Below are 22,876 nucleotides of genomic sequence, written 5' to 3'. Positions count from 1 at the left end.
CTTCCAGGGCACTTTGAAGTTTGAATTAAAATACTCCTTTCCCCTCCATGGAGTCAGTCAGATAGAAGGGTACAGAGTAATGATGACAGGTCCTGTTCTGCCAGTAAGTCAGCACTAATTTAGCAGCTTGCTAATAACAGTTAACTCAGAGAAGTCACACATGCACATTCTATACAAGCCATTTATTTGAAATGCCAACTATATGTAGGATAAAGTCAGTGTTACATGCTTCTCAGCAACAGTAGAAAAATAGAACCAGTGAAAACCTTTTTACAATTGTAATGGTACTCAAAAGAGAAATGTATTGTTTTACAATGCATCACACAAGACCAGAATTCAAGTCTGGAGGTACCTAAATAAAAATACTATTTTTTTAAAAAACACTATGTACAATTGAAGCGTAAACAAGTTTTACAAAGTACTGGTTATGCAGGTTGTAGAAAAAACACTTGCATAGGACATGAAATCAGTTTAAGAAAGTTTTCTGAGCCTTTAGCATTGAAGGCACTTGACTTTATACCAGTAACAGCACAAGGACAAGAAACGAAAATGTAACATTGCAGAAGGCAAGGCTACCTTCTGGAAGTACAGATAATTACAGAACCCCCAAATATGGTTTTACAATTTTCTCTCTCAGCTGTTCCCTGCATTCAGCAGAACTCAGCACCTTTCTACCTTATAAGCTTATAGTCATTAGAAGGAATAACAGTGCCTCAAAAAGCATGTGAATTCTTTCAAAACACCCGAAAAACAAAGAAACCTATAAGACAAATAAACACTCGGGACATTCCAAGACCAAAACTAAGGCTTACAAGTAAGAAGGGCCACAGTCTCTTAATTTTCAGAAAGGAAACTGCTTAAGAACAGAAAAAATAAGAAACTGCCAAGAGCACAGCAGTTATTAACACACAACCACAGTAACTCTATGGAACAACAGAACATTTCAAAGGAAGAATCTTTTTCCAAGAATTAAGTTATTCATCAATATATTAGGGAAAAAGGGAGAGGTAAAGAAGAGGGGAATTGGAAAGTTTTTGCATGTTGCTTACTAATTGAGAGTCTGAACTCTCTCTTTAATAAAACACTGAACAGAAACCTTCCTCAGCCAAGAAAGCTTAACGTTCATACCTCTATGGTCAAACAAAATACAGTCAGCAAGTTTAACATCTCCTTTTCCTCCTATAAATTGGATGGAAACTTCCAACCTAATCAGAAAGTGCTTCATGTAAACAAGGGTCTTCTGTACTGATTAATAAAGTATCAGTAAATGGAGAACAGTAAAGAATAGCGAGCAGCATGGCTATTTGCTTTGTGTATTAGGAAGCTGAGACAATACTGTCCCACTGTACCTACTTTCCGGGAGTGAGATGTATGAACACTAGCTTCTGAGTAATACTTCTCTAAAGAAGGATAAAGATGGTTTCTCCCCTCGTCCCCATCCAACTAGGTAGGAAATCCTATCCTGAAGTATAAAAATACAATTCCATTAATTTGGCAAATACTTCTCTTCCACTTAAAGTCAGCTGCTAACTTCTTCCCAACTCAAAATATGCAACTGAAAGTGTAGATTGTCCAAGTGGCCTGATTGTCTTATGGCCCCAAAAGGACTTATCTTTTATTTTGAGCCTATTTTTAAACACTAGTTTCCTTTTAATGCTGCTCAGCTTCTGAGACCTCAGAAGCAATTATGTATTCTAAAAAGCAGACACATTTCCTCCCCCCTCTCCCCGCAAAAACCCATCTCTCACTGGCTTATTTGCAAAGCCAAATCATTTCATGATTCCCCTCACACTGTAACCTCAAAACTTCTCAGTCTTATCAGCCACATCTCCACAAATTTCAGGCTAAGAGTTATTGACAACATCTGTAGATTTCAGCCCCATCTCTCTCCCAGCACACAGTGCCACACCTAAATATAGCGGTAACTAAAAATAGTTCCCTCTGAAAGTAGATCTATCAATTTTAGGTAAAAATAAATTATTCAGAATAGTAAGTCTTCTCAGGACAGCTATGACTTAAGTGATTCAGCTACTTTAACAGACTAATGATGCAAGTGCAGTGAGTTTCAGGGTTTTGTGATATGACTGTTAATTTGTTTCTAGTGCTCACCAGCATGAAACCAAAGTGTTTGGTTAGTTACACAGTAAGACAGCACTGTGCTCAAATTTTCAAAATATAACCAATGCGCCTCAGTCCCTAACCTGCAGTAGCCTTACCTCCTACTGATATCTTCTTATATTCAAGAATGTTTTACCCTGCAGTTCTGAGGAAATAACATATATTTGTGATGAGGCCAGGACCACTTAGTGACTTGACTGTGGTCAAAAAGCAGATTAAAAAAGGCTGACAGAAGGAAAAACCATCCCCCCAGAACACTTGCATCACCCGTGCAGTTTAGCTAAGTTTCTCCTCCAATCCTGTATCATGCCCTAAAGGGAGCATCTGCAGGGCTTTCATAAAAGCAGGAGGCCTGTACCTGCATATGCAGGAGACATCATGATTTAGTGGTTTAAACACCCATATTTCCATTTATCCAGACGGTACTTGGTAGACTGAAAATTCAGGATTCAATATTTCAGGAAAAGGGTGTTGTGAATGTCGGGCCTTGCATATTTTAATGAAACAGAATGGGTAAGAAACTGCCATCAGCTAAAAACAAAAGTAATGCTGCAAGATTTCCATTTAAATAGTATTAAGTATTTTGAACTGTAGGAAACAACCCAAACCAACCCTAAAAGAGCCCTTAGGTCACACCTGGGATTACAGTTTTCAATTACAGGAAAAAAATTTTCATTACAGAAACTTCCTTTAAAAAACCCAAACAGGTCTTTACCAGCAGTGACTACACTGCAGTGGCATCACCGCTGCAGCTCTGTTATATTTAGAGTAGGGAAGAGCTGCACAGTAAGCATTAAGAGGGACACACTGAATAACTAACTGCTACACCAGTCATATTGTTTAACCTCAAGTCAGGGACAGGGAACCAGCCCAAATCACTATCATTCCCTCTTCATTGCATGTTAATCAATGAATCTCCTATTTCTGTGCTTTAGAAAAGCAAGGTCAGGGAAGTGGAAGTGTGATGTAAGAGTGCTAAAGCTTCACACATTTCATGGTGCTAAAGCAGTTACTCTTTGCTTTGATTTTGTTCACAGAACAGTTGCAATTATGAAGTCAGCAACACTTCAAATCAGATAAGGAACACAATGACATCACTGAGAGTGAAGCCCTTTTTTTTTTTTTTTTTTTTTTTTTTTTAGAATCATAGCAGTCACCTCAGCACCTCTGTTGGAGACAACCCTATTAATTGGAGAGTTACACTACAGGCAACAGCGTAAGATTCTATGCCTTGTCTTCCCGACACTTTAGGATTTAACATGAATCTTCAACTCTGGTTTTCACCTACCCCCACATAAAGGTAGCTGGAAGGACAAGTTATTACTATTACTTTTACAGTATTTCTAGATTTATTTCTACATGGGCAAATCAGCAATTCTAGTCTGGCTAGTAAGTGCTTCTTGGTGATTGTGGAATTCTCCATGGTCACAGCCGAACCACAAAGCATACAGAATTAGACTGTCAGGTCCCAGTGAATTTCACTGGAATCTGGACTCCTAAATATCCCCCTTTGCTCTTAAAAACCAAAACATAATTCTTGGGAGTGGGCTTGCTATAAGACCAGCTGCCAGGACTTTTCAAACAAAACATTATTAGACCGAATGCTTACTGCAGTGATAAAAATCAAGACATTTCAGATCTGAACAAAAAACCAATCTAACTAAAAATGTAGTATTTTAATGTGCTGTTCTTTGGAATTTCTATAATTAAAAAATAAACACATTGTTACTATCTCATAAGAAAATACATTTCAATGTGCAACCCAATGCACATGGGAAATTGGCAGGTGAAAGGGAAAATGCAAAAGTATGAAAATACAGTCCTTTAAATGTGACAATAAAGTATAACATATTAGTACAAAACTAATAAACTAAAATAGATGTACGGGTGCAAAAGGCTACCAGGTTGTAGAAAAAAAAGGTGCCAGCTTTTTTTTAAAGGCTTAATTAAGTTTGCTCAAAAGAAGAAAAAGAGAAAAGAAAACACATAAAATGAAACCAGAAGCAGCATTAAAAATAAACTGATAGCATGCTGTCTCTAATAAAGCAATGTATATACAAAAGGAATGAGCAAAGCTGAATTCATCTGCTGGCATGGATGAATTTATCTAACAGAAGTCAGGCCAAAAAGTTAAAGAATGGTATGTTTACAACTCTTAGGCACAGAGAAATATTGGAGGTTGCTTTCATAGGGCGGATTTTTTATACAAGAAGTCTGGTTTGCTTGGAGACCTCCTTCCTCTGCTTACTCCATCTTCTCTTTCCAAGTCTGCATTTCTCTGTGTTCCATGTTCCAACGGCTCATCATCTGCCAGTCTCCTACTTGGTCTCTCTTCTTGCATTTCAGAGGTGTACGCAGAGAGCGAAGGTCTGTTAGAGGTTAGGCCATAGGTTAAGTCAGTTTCCATTTTTGTTCTTCCCCTGATGTGAACTGGGCCATTACCAGCATTTTCCTGGGTAGCCAATGCCAAGTCCAGCCGCTGGGGAGGTTGTTCTAAGACATCGAGGTGTATTGGCTCAGTCTTTTGTCTGTGTTGATGCCCATCTTGGGGGAGCAGGTATTCCCTCCTAGAATCCTCTTGCTTTTTAGGAGATATCTGGGTAGGTAGGTAGGCTGACTTTAAGCCACTTGGTGATGCCTTGTTGTGGCTATATAAATCTGGGCCAAAATACATGCCTTGTGAAGGTGAAGGACTGTGTCTGTTAGGTGCTGGAGTGGAAGGTCTGCATGCAGCATTAGAGAAGTCATAAAAGTCAGGATATTCCTGCTGATTTTCTCGAGCATCTACTTTTTGCTCTATTGCATGTTTCTTTCGAGATGTGGGCATGTGCCTGCTCTGAATACATGAAATGTGCTGCGGTGGACCTGATCCTACCTCTGTGACTGCCTGGCTTAATTCTGTGTCAACAGTGAGTTCTGGCAATCTTCTGTCTTTCAGAGACATTGCTGACACACCCATTGCAATATCTGGCATCAGTTCATTTAGCAGGGGCTGAGTACACTGGGAAAGAAAAAAGAAATCAGTCCATGGAAACAAAGCAGAAACCAAACAATCATATCTAGGGTACTTTCTGTCATTCTGAATGACATTTTCCTAATCTACCTTTGCCTAGACTAACCTTAGCCAGCAAGTTCCCTGCATTGCTTAAAGAACAAACATATTCTCCATCTTCCACCTTCCTGCTAGGATAAGGTTTCTTCATTCCTTCGAGAAGTGGTTGTGCTACAGTAATAGCTGCTTCCTAAATATGTTATATCTAATGTGCAGTAAAGTGAATTACAATGTACTGTTAAACTGTCAAAATGTAAACCTGCTTTAAACAACTTGCAATTATTAACCTAAACAAGGTACTCAGTGTAGAACAAATGTAATACTATAACCAAGAATTTCAGTGCAGGGGAGCCAGGAAGCACTTGTTTCCTCACTACAGATTTAACCCCTCTGCTTACATTTCATATTTTAGAGCACAGTAATTGCATGCACACCCATGTGTGTAGAAACACAAAAGCCTAAGGCTTGGGGGGCACTAGTTACAGTGCTGACATGATCCACAGAGTGTGTAGAAGTTGTAGCACTGCATTCTTCTCCTTGCACATCCCTGTAAGCAATCCTGCAAAGAAAGGCCTATCAGTCTTCCAGAAGAGTTAAAATTTCTACTTGTATTTACTGTGTCTAATGAAAGACATTTTGCTAATTATTGTTAATTACTAGTACCTCACAAGTTGTGTAAAGAGCACAGAACAAAAATATCATCCATACTAAGTCTATACTTCTTGCATTTTGAATAGAAACATTCTATCTAATAAAGACTTCTAACCTGAAGGAAAACTGCACACACATGAAAAAAATCAATAAATGAACATGTTCAAAATTATGTCAGCTCTTGCAAATGGATCATTACATTGTTTCCTTAATGAAGTCAGTTTTAACCAAGAAAAACAGACTTATGCTACTAAACACACACTTGAACAAACAATAACTGATTTGAAGTTAAAATATTTTAACCTAAAATATAGAAAGGAGTGCAATGTATTTAGGACAACTGCTGAAGAAGATAGATATATCCATGTTTCCATTCAGAACTCCAGAACTCCTGCATCTGAAGGGCAAGTTCTCAGTATGACAAAACTGTGCTCTCAAACAGTGGTTTCACTGCAGAAGTGAATGATCAAATTCATTATTTAGTATTTAATGTACTTTACAAAACCGGGCCTTTGCTTAGCATCTCCTATAGTTCACTGTTTTCATTATATCAATTCAGCAACTATAATTATCCCCTTTAAATATTAATCCATAGTGAACACTCCTTCGTATATGCAATTACAAACTTCTGTTTGCCTAGTCATTTTAAAACCCCCCTTTTTCACATTCTCCACAGGCTCTCTCTATACAAATCTATTTACTTCTGGAGTGCTGACCTCTGAATAAGCAAAATACCAACAAGATTTCCACCTGTGAATGACAGCACACAGTTCAATACTGAACTTATGCTTTGCTTTAATGCAGAGCAAACTATGCTATTTCAGAAGCTTACCAAGTCCCATTTCCCCCTCCAAAATGCTCCTGCTCCAGGAACAGTCCGTTTCCCAGCAATCGGGCCATGCCTTTGGCACGCAGAGGGCTGATGGCCAAGTCTTCACTTTCCCCCTTCAATTCTGATAGAAAATCCTCCTGAAGAGCTAAGATGCTATTTTATCTCTCTCACTAAGCCAAGTTCCTTCATCATGAGAATTTACTTCAGGTCCTCTCAAAAAGCTGCTTCGAATAGCCAGGGAGGGGCAGAAGGGGAGAAATCAAAGTACTTACTACTTGCTTCTCAGCTGCCATGACTGCTGCTGCTGCCGCCACTGTTTGTCTCCCCAAACCTGTAGTGTTAGTGCAATCAGGAGGTGCTGCTTTAACACCAGGCAAGTAGACAGGTGGTGCAGCTTTGGGAGCTGTTCGGGAGTGGAACAGTGAATGGTTACAAGGGTAAGAAAAGGAACGGGAGGGATGTTGACTTGGCACCCTTTGTTTCCAGCCCACTTTGAACTGGTTGTGAATAGGAGTTGCTGGTGGGTGGTATGGAGGTGGAGGAGGGGGCAATGGTGGATGAAAGGCCACAAAAGAGTCCAGTTCTGTAAACATGGTTTCTGCAGTGGGAGTGCTGTTAACACGACACCGTCCAGACTGTCTCATTGTCAGGAGTGGGCTTTCATCCCCAAATCGCTCATCAGGGAAGAATTTGTGAGGATTCTGCAAATGGCAAAAGACAGGTAACCAAAGTAAGAAATTGTCTAGAAAAGTCTCCTATACTGACACGTATTGAAACCTGCAATTTGGAAATCTGCCAGCACCCTTACAGGCTAGTTCTACCATCTAAAACACGACCAAAACTTTAGGCGATTACAGCTGCCATGGAATAAGAAACCTGAAAATAAGACAAGAGGCAGATTCACTATGTAATAAAGTTGACCACCAAACGTTTTGGCTAAACACTGGGACTGACAGTTTCCTGATGCGTACCCTATCCAGATCTACTGTATCAATTAGATCTTTCCCTCCTCTTTGATTCAAGAATGAATTACAAGCTAGAATTCTAGGTATGCTTTGACTATTATTAATAGCTTCTTTGATAAGGAATTTGCAGGCTTTAAATTGTTTGAATTGTTCACTCTAATTATTTACCATTTATGCAAGCAGTCAGTTAAAAGTCATACCATTCTTTCTACACAGTTATTTCTTCAGGTCTTAATGATTTAAGTTTTTAAAAAGACTGAGGCAGCAAATTCCGAACCTCAGAAAGTAAGGAGCAACAACTTATTCACACATGACTGCCCTTGTTTGTACACTATAGTTACAGCACAAAAACTACTCTAAACACTTGTGAACAGCCAATACTTGTCTGAGACTAAATCATAAACAAAGATATAAACTGGTTTTGCAACAGTTCATCACCTGGTTCCAGCACAGGAAGGACTAATTCAGCATTCTTTAACTCCTAGAAAGATAGCTTTTAAGAGCCTTCAGATAAAAAACAAGTCAACTTCTACTGGTGCTTCCTTGTGGAATCAGACCAGCTTGTTCTACAACTAATGTTTTATCTTACAAAACAAAAACAAAAAAAAACCCAAAAAACCCAACAACAAAAAAATCCACACACACACACACGCACCCCCCACAAAAAACACTGAAAAACTGAAAAACTCTTTAATCTCTATCTACTTTAAATCAGAGATTCAACCTCATACTCAAAATCTGGGACAGCAAGAGCACCCTGAATGGCAACAACTTTTGAGAAAAATATTCATACTTTGGAATTACACATTTATAAATCAGATTCACATTTTTCAGATCAGATTTATAAATCAGATCACATTTATAAGTCAGATGTAACAGTCACTCCTAAAGCTATGAAGGCTTTTCAAAGCATATTTTTGTACATGCGTGTGCACAAAGTAATTGTTTCATTGCAGATGAAACATCCAGGTCAAATCACCTGTAAGCAGAATAGAGCCAGAATCAATACCTGTTGTCTTATACAACCAGTTTTTCATACCTGCAAAAGTTCAGCAGCAGCATCAGAAAGTCCAAATTCTCGCAACACGCGAATCTGAATCTCATAACTGACTGTGGCACCTTCTCCACAGTTGAGAGCATATGCTCTTTGCACCTGCTCAGTATGACGAAGCTCCTGCAGCCGTTTGATCATCTCTTTTACAACAAGGAGATTGGGAACTGGAGCAGGGGAAAGGAGGAATAGCAGCAATTACTTTTTGAACTTTAAGACTGAATGCTATCAGAATGGTTAGCCTTATTTTTGAAGGCAAACCCAACACCAAGCTGCCTAAACTTATCTTTTCTAAGAAGCATTCTGCCAAGAACAATTTGACTTACACATATGCCTAAAGCCTTGGAGCATCATTATGGGATAAGGCACATGGGATAATACACACATCATACAAATGGTAAAGACATACGCCATTTTTCCAGCTTCTGCTAAAGTGAACCACAAATATAGCCTTCTTTGTAAACCCCTTATGATGCAAGAATTTTATGATTTGAGGTGGGATGTGAGGCAGGATATCTTAAATAACAACCAAATGTTCCCTCATGAATACTGCAGGCCAGGAATTCATTGGTTTTTTTGGCCTACACTTCATACTTCTGGTGGAATTCCATAATCGCAAGACCATAATAGCAGTATATAACTGAGCATTTAAAAAAAAAAGAGCATTTAAAAAAAAAATTACACGAACTGTAAGCCAACATAAACCTGTTAAATTATGTTGTTTCATGCAGCCATACTGAAATCATTAGAAAAACCTTTCTAAAAGCAAATCGTATGTAATTTAGGGTATTTACCCTGTCATACAACTTTCTCATGCAACTTTTTGCTGCTGTCTGATGATGAATTATATTTTATTGTGGTCTTTCTGTCCTCAAGAAAATGTGCCTATCATGAGAGAAGTCAAATCCAAATCCAGATCTCTGAATATGTAAATCCTGGCATCGAATCTATTACCAGCTTTACCAGGCTTATGTATTACCACAACCAGATGTCCATAATAAAGGCTCATAAAAATTAAATGCATCAGACAGCAAGAACAGTGTGAAAACGCATTTGCATTACAGAGGAGAAAACCCAACACCACGTGACTACAACTGTTTCCAATTTCACAAAGTTTACATTGGTACATGAGAAATAAATGTACATAGTGCAAACTGTTTTCTTTTTTCCTAGTACATGAACCTCCCATCCAAAAAAAAAAAAATCTGTCCAATCTTCAAGTCTTGGAAATAAGTCTACCCACCACACACTTCAATTGTTCTGAAAAGTCGTGGTTTAACAGTCATTTAGATACACCCAACATTTTACTAACACTGAAAAAGAGGATTTCAGAGAAATTCAAATCAGCTCTCCAAATTACTGGGCATAAAAAAAGTCATTGGAAATTTATTATGCAAAAGTGCTATCTTCTCAACCCCTTCTTTTAGTGTTATTCAGGTGAAACAAATAGTATATGCATTACGTATATGAAAAATGTAATTCTCAAATAGGTTGCAGGACTACCAGTTCAAACTGAAGCTTGAAAATACCTAAGGAAACCAAATTACCTGCAGAATCTAACATCAAAGCAGAAGACAGATTTCAGTGGAGGTTCAACTTATTTTAGAATACTGGTGTTCTTGCAACACCAAGACACGCTGCCAATAACATTTGTGTAAATACAGTCTATGAACAGGTATGAGAAGAGCACAAGGCACGGCACAGACAAAGAACATATGCTTCAGATCAGGAGGTTCTTGCAAGTCCAGCCCAAGGGCCACTGAGGAGATGCTAACTAACTAGTTTCCCCTCCAACAGTTCCTGTCTGCCGTCGTCGTTTCACAGATGGATTCCTGCATGAGTTAAGGGTTTGGTATATGCCTGAACCTCAACAAACTGATTTGTTCCCATCTACCACTACTCTTAGCTCTGGGAACGGGCAAAACAATCAATTCTTTGGCATAATTAGAGAACTAAGCAAAGCAGGCAACTACCAGCACAAAATACCTATGCTCCAACTACTGGCTGGGCTCACAGCTCATACCATGCTCAAATCAGAGGGCTGACAATAATTCCTATGCATTAAACAGAATCAAGTTGCAGTGGAGTTTCATATGGGTCAATGTGCCTCACTGATTTCCACCAGAGCCAGATTCACAGAACACGAGAACTTTTGCAAAACACCAAAGACCTTTAGAAACTTGTTTCGTTTGCCAATTTCTTTGGAAACTAGAGTCTGGCAAAGCATTATAAATCAAATGCAAAGTCGCATCTTTTGATGAAATACTTAAAATCCAATTGATGGTAAGTGTATTTATGCTTTTCTATAAAGGGGAAAATATTCGAATGCTGTAATGCACTGCTGAGACTGCAAAGCTGTAAGTTTCTAAACAAATAATTAATACTTTTAGCAAATTACAGAAAAGTCTTCAGAAACTCCTTTTAGGTTTCATCAAGTCTCTTCAACCACAAAAAAACAATCAAGTAGATCAAAACCTAGCTCAGTGTTTATCCAAACAGTGTTTCAAACCTTTACACTTTACTAAAATTCTCTCGCTACAATCTAAGCCTATTAATTTTTGTCCTGTCCCTAGGAAACTATAAGAACGGTTTATCTGCTCACTCTCGCTTTATCAACTGAAGAGAGACATGACAGATACACAAAGATCTTATAAATGGGGGGGGGGGGGGGGGGGGGGGGAAGAGTGAACCAGACCCTGTTCTCAATGGTATGTCATCTTTATTGCTTTTCTACATGCTCACAAATTGATCCATATATACTGAAATGCAATACAAATTCAAGGAGAGACTAAGTTCATGGCAGAAAAATGCATTTAAAGTTACAAACTACACAGAAACTCCATCCAACATGGGGCATCTCTGAGCTATTAATGGTTGAAAGTGGTCATGATTTTACAGGGATTATTTTATGTGCTTGTTCCACTACACTCTTATGCCTTCACTTCTGGTGACCTTGGAAATACGATAGTAGACTAAGTTTTTTCCACTTTATCGAATTTCAATTTCCACTGGTCATGTAGACATCTAATCCTGTCCACAAAAACATCCACTGACCCTCCCAACTTGTTATCAGCTGCAAATTTTGCCAGTGTATTCAGTATGCTATCACACAACAAATTAATGAGGGAAGAAGAGGGAAAAAAAAGATACTCCAGCAATCCTACCTGATACATCCTTCCAATTTGGTACAGAAAGATTAATACATTTTGCCACATTTATGCATTCACAGTAATTTCATGACCATATTTCCCTAGCCTGCATATGGAGAATGTCAAGTACCAACTGTCCTGATGTCAAGAGAGGCCATATCTACTCCAGGCCACTGCAAATAATTGCTCTGCCATACAAGGAATTAAGATGGTTTGACATTAAAGCTAACATGGATTTGTCGAACTGATGACAAATATGTTCTGACTGCCTACTTTGATATTTTTCTGGAAAACTGAGTTAAGCTGACTATCCTATGAGCTATTCCCTCCCCCACCAGATATTGTTTTGTTTTTAAATAAATCAGTGTTTTCCCTTTTTACAGCCTTCTGGATCTTACCCATCATAGAAGACTTATGGTAGATAACCAAAGATCACTCTGAGAACAGCGATCCAAGCTCCAGCAAATATTCTAGGGTAAATGTTATCAGTTCCAGGTCTTACAAATTGCTTAATTAAAGCAGGTTAAAATCCAGTAACTCCCAACCCCAGCTTACTCTCTAACTTCTTACTATGCCATCTGAATACAGTTAATCTCTTCAAAGCACACCAAACCAAAAGATACTTCAAGTGGGTGAGTCTAAGAAGCCCAAAATGTGAAATACTCCTCTCTGACGATATCAGCATTCAGTAATTCAAGCTCACTCCCCCCTGCCCCAAAACCCCCAGCAGCTCACATGACAGCAAACAGTGTTACAGACGCTCTAGCAGCCTTACCTGGGATTTCATTGGCTATAACTGACGGAGGACTGGACTGGTTAGTGCTAACTTGCTGGTGGGTAATCATATGACAGCACTGCGGCACCGCGTTGTTTACCATGTAAAGGGTGTCTGGCACATTGGACATTCGGACCATCCGCAAACGAACAAGATCGGTTTGTTCCACCATCATCTCATCCAACACTGACTGCAACGACAGCCATCAGAGCCCTCATGAAGGCATTGCAGAGGCACACCCACCGGGAGCTGCTGCAAAGGCAGTCCCAAGGACACAAGTCTAGCAATACCTAAACCGTAAGTCCTCCAGCTCCCAAATGGTATTTGCTTTTCCACAGCATTTTCTATTCCATTTTCCGGTCATTATCAAAGCTGAATTTCAGAGCAAACAGCAGTCAGATAAAAAAGGTCAGGGAAGACTGCTTATTTATTTTGTAACTAACAGATTGGAAGCAACCATCCCAAAGCCAGACCCTCTGGATTCTGCCTCAGACTGTTACCTATATTTCAAACTCTGGCAAATTGAGCTAAACACACTAGCTTGCAAGTGAGATCTGCTTCCCTCAGATGTCTTAACTGACAGAAAGGGGTTTATGCATACCCTTGGTTAAAGGTTTCATTTAATGCTGAACTGAATTGTTTCAAGAAATGGGAGGCTAACAAAGGAATAAAAAAATTAATTGAAATCACTCATAAGCAATTTCTGCACTTCACAATCAAACTAATAGTAGTATTCACCAAATAGAAGAGGGATGATTCTCATATTTACTAAAGTTGAACAGTTAATGATATCTTTAAAAATAGTGACAGCAAAATAGAGAACTAAAAAACAACTAGGATTCCTGACAAAAATATTTAAATGTACTTTTTGCCTTAAGATTACTGCTAAAGCACTTCCATACTGTATAGTGAGTAATAAAAGAGTCAAAGCTTTCATTACATATTCTTTAACACATTTGTTAGTTTAACAATCCAAGATACAAAGATACAATTCTAACCAGCTAGTCTTCCTTTGTTTCTTTAGTGCCACCTGGCCATCTAATCTTTGTGCCCAAAATTCAAAAAAGTTTGTTTTTCACTCCCCTCAAAGAGGATAATCAATGACAACTCACACACTTAGAAAATATCTTCTTCAGCACAGGGGCAAAAACCTCTGTATTCACCAGAGCAGTGTTTAGAGTTTGCAGGTGAGATGGATGAACACACCTTCACCTAACCCTCCTGTTCTGCAGTCACCTATGCTGCTGGGACTGATCAGCTCTTGCCCTAAATCAGAGCTGCTTAATTTGTGACATTAATTAGCAGTCTATGAGGGGTCAATTCTGTCAAACAGAACATGGCACGTTTCTGCCCTGCACAGGAGCCATCTCCACCCTGTCACTGAACATCATCATCAGAGGTTCTATGGGATCTTCAGTTTTACTGCCCTCATGCAGGACCTTAAATAGGGAAACTACTGCTGGAGTGGGATAGAAGGGACTTTTCTAAAACTAGACACAAGATATTTATTCCATTTTGCAGAGGATCAAAATAATATTGATTATATTCTGATACTTCTGGTTTTTGTCTGAATCAAAGTCCTCTGCCCAGTGGAATGGTAGTTCTCTACCCAGCTCTGGTGGGAGCTGGGGAGCCTGAAAGACCTGGCACCAAGGCTGCTGACTAGCCGAAACTGGGACTCTCAGGCTCTCACCTTGCCATCCGCCTGCCAGGTGGGCTGCCGATGAGCTGGGCCGGCAAACTGGCTGGAAACCAGGGAGGTTTCCCTCAGAACGCTGCTTTGTTTCCGGTGGAATTTCATCAAGATCTGTCTCGCAAACATTTCAATTTCGACAAAAAAAAATTTTGTTGAAATTTTTCTGACCAGTTCTAGAGACTTGAGCCTGATGATCAATCTTGTAAGTCTTGTTAAATTGAAAATGTTAGTATTTTAGGCTAGTACATGCAAAGAGAGACAAAACACACCAAAATTTTTCCCTGTTTACAGAACCCCCGATGATTCCAGTTTAGCAGTGGCCAAATGTTATTAATGGTCATTACCTTAGCCTCCTCCACATATGGTGAAAACAGTCTTGGCCTCACATATATTCCAGCATTTTTTTGCCGCAGCCAGGCATTAGACTTTCCACCTTCTGAGGTCGGTAGCATGTCTGAAGGAGGTGTGCTAATCAGGCCTCTCTTCATCTTTAAGAATCAGAAAAAAGTTTAATGCTTTATTAAATAAACAAAACATTGTGTACAGGAAAAATTTGCAAGAATTTTTCTTATATGGAATCTCTACACAATTTTTAAAAGTCTCCTGAAAGATTTGGAGTACAGAAAGTTTAACCAGGAGGGAGGAAGAAAAAAACCCACACACATACTACTGAGTGATGACATCTTAGGAACTAATTCTCAAAAAAACCACCCTGAACTTTTGTAGCATTTCAAATATAAAGATCCTGGAGATATCTGTATGAGAAGACTGACTTACTGCATCGCTCAGTACTTCGCTGTTCATGGGTAAGATGTGCTCAATGCGGACAAAAGGTAGAAGGGGAGACAGGATCTCTCTGAGCTCCTCAATGTCAAGATCTCGCCTCTTTACCCCTCTTTTGTTCACACTGTGAGCAGTACCACTCAGTAAATTAGGCTCTGTGAGAGGAACAAAAAGTAAAGAGTCTGTATAAAATAAAAGTTTAAAAGGGAAAGCAGGAGTTATAGGACGTACAAGAAGTTATAAAAAAGAAAAATTTCATTTGAAAAAAAAAAAATGCTTCTAAACATTGTTCCACAAAACCAGTTCATGCACCAGAATGTGATACAAAGCATCAGCACATCAGCACAGTCAGGTTTAGCTTGAATGAAATGGGGCATTTATTCAGCTGTCAGTTTCAAAGGTAAACCAGGCAGAAAGGAAAATAAATAAATAAATAAATAAATAAATAAATAAATAAATAAATAAAATGTTGAGCAGAGATTTGTAAGGCTCCACTTAGAGCTATGCTATGAAAACATTTATCCCTAGCTACTGGCAGTTCCCCCAAGGACTCTTTCCTGCAGCTCCTCTCCCCTTCCGCAGTAGTTTTCAGAAACTTACTCTCTACAAATTAAAGCCAGAAGAGACCACTGGTATAAATTAACCTAGTCTCAGAGGTGTAACCCACCTAATAACAGCTGTGTCAAGCCAAACTGAATTATTCTCATTATGTTCACAGGATATCTATTTAAGCCAAGAGTGGATGTCTTCTGAAAGACTGCAAGGTGACAAGACGACATTTTTACATCATTCTCCCTCCTGAGTTAACTACCCTCACTTGTATTTTAGGTACTATGCCCAACTCAAACTTGATTAATTTCGGTCTTCGGTGAAACCCGTCCAACACGCCCATCCTGCTTTCAATACATGCAGCTCAAGTTTTGGCCACAGCGTATTACACCACAATTTCTAATGCTTTCAGGTATTTGACTGACAACACTATGTGTTCAGAGCTGCAAAACCAGGAATGTCATTGAAGAAACTTCTTATATTCAGGCCAAGTTACTAAACTAAATATGGCCCTAACCTGACAAAACTTGGCAGAACTCTTATTCCTCCTTTTGCATATCACATTACCTGATTAACCTAGGAAATGGAAACCAAGTTATTTACTTAATGAACACCACAGATCAAGAAGCTGCATGACTACTCCAAATGAACAGCTTCTCTCCCAATCCAGGTCTGTTACAGTCTAACTGGCCCCATTATATTCCAGCATGTCCTAAGACAAATACATATAAAATCTCATTTTGAAGGCAGGAGGCAAATACTCATTCAAATCGTTAATAGTACATCGTTTAGCAGACCTTTTGTTGTTTAAGATGGCCATGAAAACACAGCTGTATCACAAGCAATAGTGGATTTCAGTAACATGGTAAGCCCTCCAAACACAGTAACTGCACCAGCATGGTTCTGCTCTTACACAGGCTGATTCTGTCTTTTTTTTATTCCTCTCATTGTATTACATGACTGACATTTCGTAGGTGTGGATGAACTACAAGCTACTTGTATTTGTACTTCGGGAAATACATATTTAAGCTGCTTCCCACATCCAACACACACAAGATCACCATTTAAATTATGACTGTAGCAATAATGTGCATCGCAGCTAACAAAAGGTAAGTTTAGTTCTACTTTAGAAAAAAAACATTAATACTACTTAATGGCTTGTTTCTCACTACCACAGACTTTGGTGGGAGAAATATACTGAAACTGAAGAAAAAGGTTGACACAGTAAACTAAAAATGAAACAAATGTGCATGAAAAGCCTGTATCAGCACCAGCTAGAGGATACTAGGAGTTTTTCCATTTACCGAATTAGTTGAAAGAAAAATTACTCTGAGGCAACAGGAAATCAAACAGACCATTAAAAAGCAGAGAATAATAGAGGACCTTTGCAATCCTTAGCACAACATCTCCTCCCTCCCCCCTTTCCCTCCCACCCTCTCTGCAGGGTAGGGTAGGGCAGGTTGCCCAGGACCATGTCCAGGCAGGTTTTGAACATCTCTGAAGATGGAGACAACAACTCCTCTGGGCAACCTGTTCCAGTGTTTGACTACCCTTAGAGTAAGAAAAACAAAAAACCTTTTTGTTATTAACTCCACTATTTCAATCTATAATATTAGCTCCTCTATTTCAATTAGTAGCCTCACCCTGTCACTGGGGACCACTAAAGTCTCCATTTTCTTTACTCCCTCCCATTACATACTTATAGACATTGATAAAGGTCCCTTTCCACCCAATCCTTTCTTCTTGAGACTAAGCAATCCCAGCTCTCTCAATGCCCATGGTTTTATTTTTCTAGAGAAAAGCTTTTTTTTTTTAAATACATAAAGATAAATCATCCTTTTAGTGCTTTTGTTTAGTTTTGACTATACTATGAGCAGTGCAGATTAAGTTTCCTTAAATTACAGATTACCCACAAAAAGGGCTGACATACTTTTTGGTTTATTTGGTTTGCTACTGCATGTTTGTTTAAAAGGATCCTTACCTCGGTCTGCTATTCTCTTCATCAACTGATGTTCTCCCCATTTAATAAGATATTTAAGAATATCTTGCTCACTTGCCTGGTAGAAAGAGAAAGTCAGAAACCTGTATATGCTTAGTTTAATGGCGCGCGCACACACACACACACACACACACACACACACACACACACACAAAAATCACATACCTTTCACAGTTAAGAAACAACTGTACCAGGAACAAAATAAATATTTGTACTTTCTGATCTGCTACAACACTTGCTTTAAATGTTTTAGTTAGCATCGCTGATATATAAACTCTGGAGAAATGCAGTAGAAATAACTTTGCCCTCCTACCAAGGAAAATTTTCCTAATCAAAACAATTTTAAAAGTGGGCAAAATGCTCCAGATTCCTTGAAAGACATCTCATTTTGAAAATAAATCATCCAGTCTGCTGCTTCTCTTCTCCCTCACACATTTTTAAGTAGTCTTTCCTAACCCACACCCTTAACTTGCCATTCTTTTACAGCTTTTCAGCTTAACTGTTTATCATTTCTAAAGTCATAATTTCCAACACAACTTCTGGAATAAGTTCATGCCATATACACCACCTAGCTGTTCTCTGCAATCCTGCATGTTGCATTTTAGAACAGCGTTTTCAGCAGGTCCTGAAGTTTCTGACAACAAATGTGAATATGAGTAAGACCTCTTAAAGTTTAAAGTCTTATAGATAAAAGCTTAAAAAGGGAAAATGGATTTGAACATGGCTTTTTACTGCTGTACCATCCCTGTCAATTTTCAAGTGAGGCATTCTTCATCTTCATGGGAATATAAGACAGACTAAATTTTAGTTCCAGTTCTAAACTGAGTTGCCCTATCAAGAAAACAAATAAGAGAAATAGAAGATGGATTCAGCAAGGGTGCGACTGTGGCAATCAAAGCCTGTTCATTCAAAGTCTTAATTGATTCCACTTTCAGTGTCTGGTAGAAAACAAATCCAGGTGCCATGTCAGTCTTAAAAACAGGCAGAAACAGAGCAAGATAGATTTATGTAGGTTTGCGCTCTGCTTTGAGCTTTTGAGGGGGTTCCTTATGTAGTGGTATCAACTGAGCATCGATTTATAGTTCTGTGCTATTATACACTATACTCTCTAGGCTTAGTATGGAGAATGAGTTTAACTAAACTAAAAAAGAAAAAAAGGCAGGTAAACTATATGGCTGGTCATCATTACAAACATCTCCTCTACAGAGGAGAGGCAGCAAAAATCCACAAGCTTTCTATTAGTCAGTATAGTTTCCTCCCCCTAAAAACCACACAATCACTGGAGAAAAGTCATGAGAAAAAAAAAAGAAATATTGCAGTACTTGACAGAAGAGATAATTGTCTCCCAGTATAAATAAATGAAATTTTTTGAATGATTACTAGTTTGTTTGCTCCTCCCTGCCCTGAACTAGGATACACATTGTCATAGCGTAAGTACTACCATGTAATTTTTAATAAATAAGTGTTTGGGTTTTTTTTCATCTACTTAAACATGCCAGGCAAGTGTTAAGTCTAGAAATGTTTCATCTAAAACAGTTTGCAGCTGCTTCTAAACTATTATTAGGATTCCAAGCAATAGCACACACAACCAGTTTGGGTTGTCTTACAAGCCAAGAGCAGAATAGCTTTCTTAAAAAGAGTTGAAGCAAGAATTAACATATACAATAGAAAACTCGGTGTGCATACAAACACACTCTTGACTACAATTTAAAATGATCCACTCAAACACTTCTAGTAATAGTATAACATATCTTGCTTTGAACAGGCCTAGCTGTATTCTGAACTGTAAAGTTACCTGTAAATAGTCAGACTGAATAGCTGTAAGCAGGTGGTCCTTGCTTAGTTCATAGAAGACATCTGAAGTCATGACCTGGGTAAACTCCTCACAGAGGAAATGTAATGCTTGACGATGTACCCACTTGGACCCATATGGCTGAGAACTCCACTTGAGAATGGCAATTAAGGTGTCTAGTGAGATGCTCTCAGCTATAATATCTTCACAGCCTAGGGAACAAAAGCAAGAATCAACAGAGTTGTTACAGAGGCACTTTGATCCTGACAGAGTAACACACATCTAAATAAGTAATATAAAATAGTATGTGACTCCCATCATAGCAACAGTGAGAATAAAACCAGAAATGCCTTACAGACCAAGATTTGCAAATAGAGTTAAACTCTGACTAAAAGTTTAATGTATTTTTAGTTGTGGCTTAGGACTTGGATTATACAATCATTTACCTTTTAAAGTCACATGAAATGTCATTTCTGCTGGTATGCGTGGATGGATGACTGGAAAACTAGTCCAGTAATACTACAACCTCTTTGATTAACACACATTATCTGAGTGTTTAAGTTGCACATTTGAATCTGAGCCACCACTATTTATAGCAGACCCATAGATGCATATATACCACAAGTTTTTTTGTCCGTATCACTTCATGTACTGACTTGCCTGAGACAACACCAAAAGCTGTGAGGTGTGGCCGATTCTTAGCTACTCAGCCCAGGACAAGGCCAGCAAAGCTTAGTCTTTTGACTGGCAAAGAAGGTAGGAAGCAAGGGCAGCTCTAGACCACCACCTTGGCTCCATATCAAGCAAGGTGCAGAGGGAGGCCAGGCCAAAAGCACCTCTGCAGATACGGAGCCAGGAAGTGGAGTATCTGAGAGGCAGGTACACTCGTGTTGAATCTGGTACAGTTCCTTCGAACCCTTTGCAGCATTAGGGCTTACTCTTCACGGAGCACAGGGCTTTTGAAAAAGACAGGGGATATTTAGGGATGTTATCTATTGAAAGACTGAAAGGACATGGGGCTGATTTGGAGGAAACGAGGGGAAATGTACTGCAGGAGGGCTGGGAATATGAGTGCTCAGACAGGCAGACAGGGTTACTGTGCTAAGACAGACATACCACAGAGTATTGATGTTAGCACTTTGCTCATTTCATTTTTACATCTGGTTCACATATGCATAGAATACTATTTCTATTTGGAAAATAAAGATGACAGTTTAAAGAAAAATTCCAGTTTTAGAATTATATATAAAACCAATCCACTATCAGCTACAGGCACAAAATTACAACTCAATTTAGTCCAAGAGCTCAGTAATGAGATAGTTTTGGATAAAGATACAGGCCAAGAAAGCCCTGGACTGCTGAGAACAAGATGCTTACGCTATAGATGTTTTATTTTTTAAAAAACTGATCATTTTTTAAACATTCTTGAAACAGAGAAGACTAAGCTGTGACAGTTGTTTAGAGAACTCTCTCATCACTGAGTTCTTAGATTAAGTGTTTAATATAGTAATCTTAATGTTTGTCAAGACAGAAAACAAATAGGCTCTCCTGGTGCTAACACCTGCTATTTTGAACCACCTGCACATATGCAAAAAGCACTTACAGCAACTAATAGGAGTAAAAGAAAATCTTACTTTTCCGTACAGGTTAGCATGCAAAAATGGAAGCACTGACTCCATTTCTATTGCAACTAATACTGTGACGGATAAGTCATTAGGGAGTAAGCAGTAACAAGTTAAGTGAACACCATACTCCAGGCAAGCAGAAAGACGTCTGTCAAAGGAACTACTGTTTAGGAACAAAGTCGCTGAAAAGGGAATGCTTGAGTAGTAGGGGGAAGAAGGTATTAGGAAGCAATAATTTAGTGGGGCAGGTAAATTTATAATCTCCTTTATGTTTAAATATGCATATTTTTACTTTATGCTATGAAAACAAAGTCTGGATGTTGATTACAAGAATGATATTCTACCTTTTAATTTTTCTAAGCTTAATAGGTATAAGAGACAATAAATTGTATATAAAGTCAATGTTCAGTGAGAATGTTTGCAGCAGATTCCAGGAATATGTCTGAATGCAGATTTAATTTTGGAAACATAATTTTTATTAGTTTTTCAAAGGGAATCTGAGAACAATACCTGCATCCTCAACAGTAATACATTTTACCTGAGTTCATAATCAAAACAGGATCTTTCTTCCACATGCACTTTGATTATATATTTTCAGACATCTGATTAACCTCAGAGAAGGAAGGCCTTATATCAGTGTAACCACTGATATAAGAGCTAACAAAAGCACACACATTACTGAAAGATGTGTTATGTTCTTCATCCCATGTTAGATTCTCCATTTGCCTCTGAGAAAGGGATGAGCTTTGAGTGATGTCTGAACACATCTGCTTTGTCCTTTACCATTACTAATGCGGTAGTTCTCAGAACTTCCTATTTTCATTTACTGAAGAATACTAAAGTTTGCTGTTTCTGAGAAAAAACCATTCAGAACAGCTCAGCTACAGTACAAAGAAGGACAACATCTTACTGTAGATGTTAACATCTAAGCTGTATGGCAAAGACCGAACTGATGTGAGCAGTGAACATGCAGCAGAGACTGGTTAGAGGAACTTTGAACATGAGCCTGATTGTCCCTGGAACAGATGAAAGCAGAGGGCAACGACTGCTCTGAGATACGCTACTTGTTTTTTGGAACAAGTTAGAGGAGCTGCCCTCTCTAGATACGGGAATTTCCAAGAAGCCTACGGGGAAAAAAAACCTCACTGTGGAGTCTTCACAAATAAGCATTAGGTGATAACAAAGGTCTTTTCTGAACATCTAATAAATTAGGGCCTCCCAATTCCAGCTATAGAAGGAATCCAGTTTCTTTTTTTCTTTGATAGTAGTTTTTCTTGCTTTAACACTCAGCCACTTGGCAAAAAGGCAGTCATCTAGCAGCCACAATATTGTTCCTCACAGCTGAATGGAGCATTCTTTTCCTATGATTATTATTTTATAATATTCAGGCAGGGACAGCATTTCCAAGATCTGTTTGCAATGTCCCAAAGTGCAAACTTCTGTGAGCATTAGTATCTCTCAGACATTCAGCTTAAAGAAATGGAAGACGACACTCTCTAACACACTTGGAACAAATGAAGATCTCATGCACTCCTTCTGCTAGATGCTAATACTCTTAAGTCCTTATAAACGAGTCCTTTCTGCTTCCCCAGTTCTCTCTCAAAAGAGATTCCACAGCCCTTCCAAACAAATAGCTTGAGCCCATGGTTAAGACACTAACTAGCGGATTGGAATTTTATCAAGACAGTTGGCAGACCTATTAAAACAAATGAAGCGTCCTCAACAATTAGCAAAAATGGCATTAAGCAAAGTTCTTACTACAATATTGTTAGCTGGATCCAACTGATTTTGTGGAGGGAACCTTTCCCCTAAACTCATGCAAACTACTGCAGACAAGAA

The 22,876-nt window shown here is 38.7% G+C and overlaps 1 protein-coding gene across 4 annotated transcripts in view; it reads right to left on the bottom strand.

Moving 5' to 3' along the window:
- Nucleotides 1-167: 167 nt before the first annotated feature.
- Nucleotides 168-22,876, bottom strand: part of BTBD7 (BTB domain containing 7) — a 57,554-nt gene continuing 34,845 nt past the window's right edge. For 3 of the 4 annotated variants that reach the window (XM_026111652.2, XM_026111643.2, XM_026111658.2), the window contains exons 4-12: nt 19,416-19,624; nt 17,603-17,678; nt 15,067-15,227; nt 14,634-14,777; nt 14,287-14,400; nt 12,594-12,783; nt 8,658-8,836; nt 6,926-7,354; nt 168-5,119 (exon numbers count right to left, since the gene is read on the bottom strand). In XM_026111652.2, coding sequence (XP_025967437.1) covers nt 4,304-5,119; nt 6,926-7,354; nt 8,658-8,836; nt 12,594-12,783; nt 14,287-14,400; nt 14,634-14,777; nt 15,067-15,227; nt 17,603-17,678; nt 19,416-19,624 — 2,318 coding nt within the window. In that variant the 3' untranslated portion in view covers nt 168-4,303. The remainder of the gene's footprint in view (nt 5,120-6,925; nt 7,355-8,657; nt 8,837-12,593; nt 12,784-14,286; nt 14,401-14,633; nt 14,778-15,066; nt 15,228-17,602; nt 17,679-19,415; nt 19,625-22,876) is intronic. The other variant, XM_026111674.2, reaches the window with a different exon arrangement.

The sequence above is a fragment of the Dromaius novaehollandiae genome, chromosome 5 (genome assembly GCF_036370855.1).
Source record: "Dromaius novaehollandiae isolate bDroNov1 chromosome 5, bDroNov1.hap1, whole genome shotgun sequence".
Lineage (NCBI taxonomy): Eukaryota > Metazoa > Chordata > Aves > Casuariiformes > Dromaiidae > Dromaius > Dromaius novaehollandiae.
This window is presented reverse-complemented; position numbering and strand designations above follow the sequence as displayed.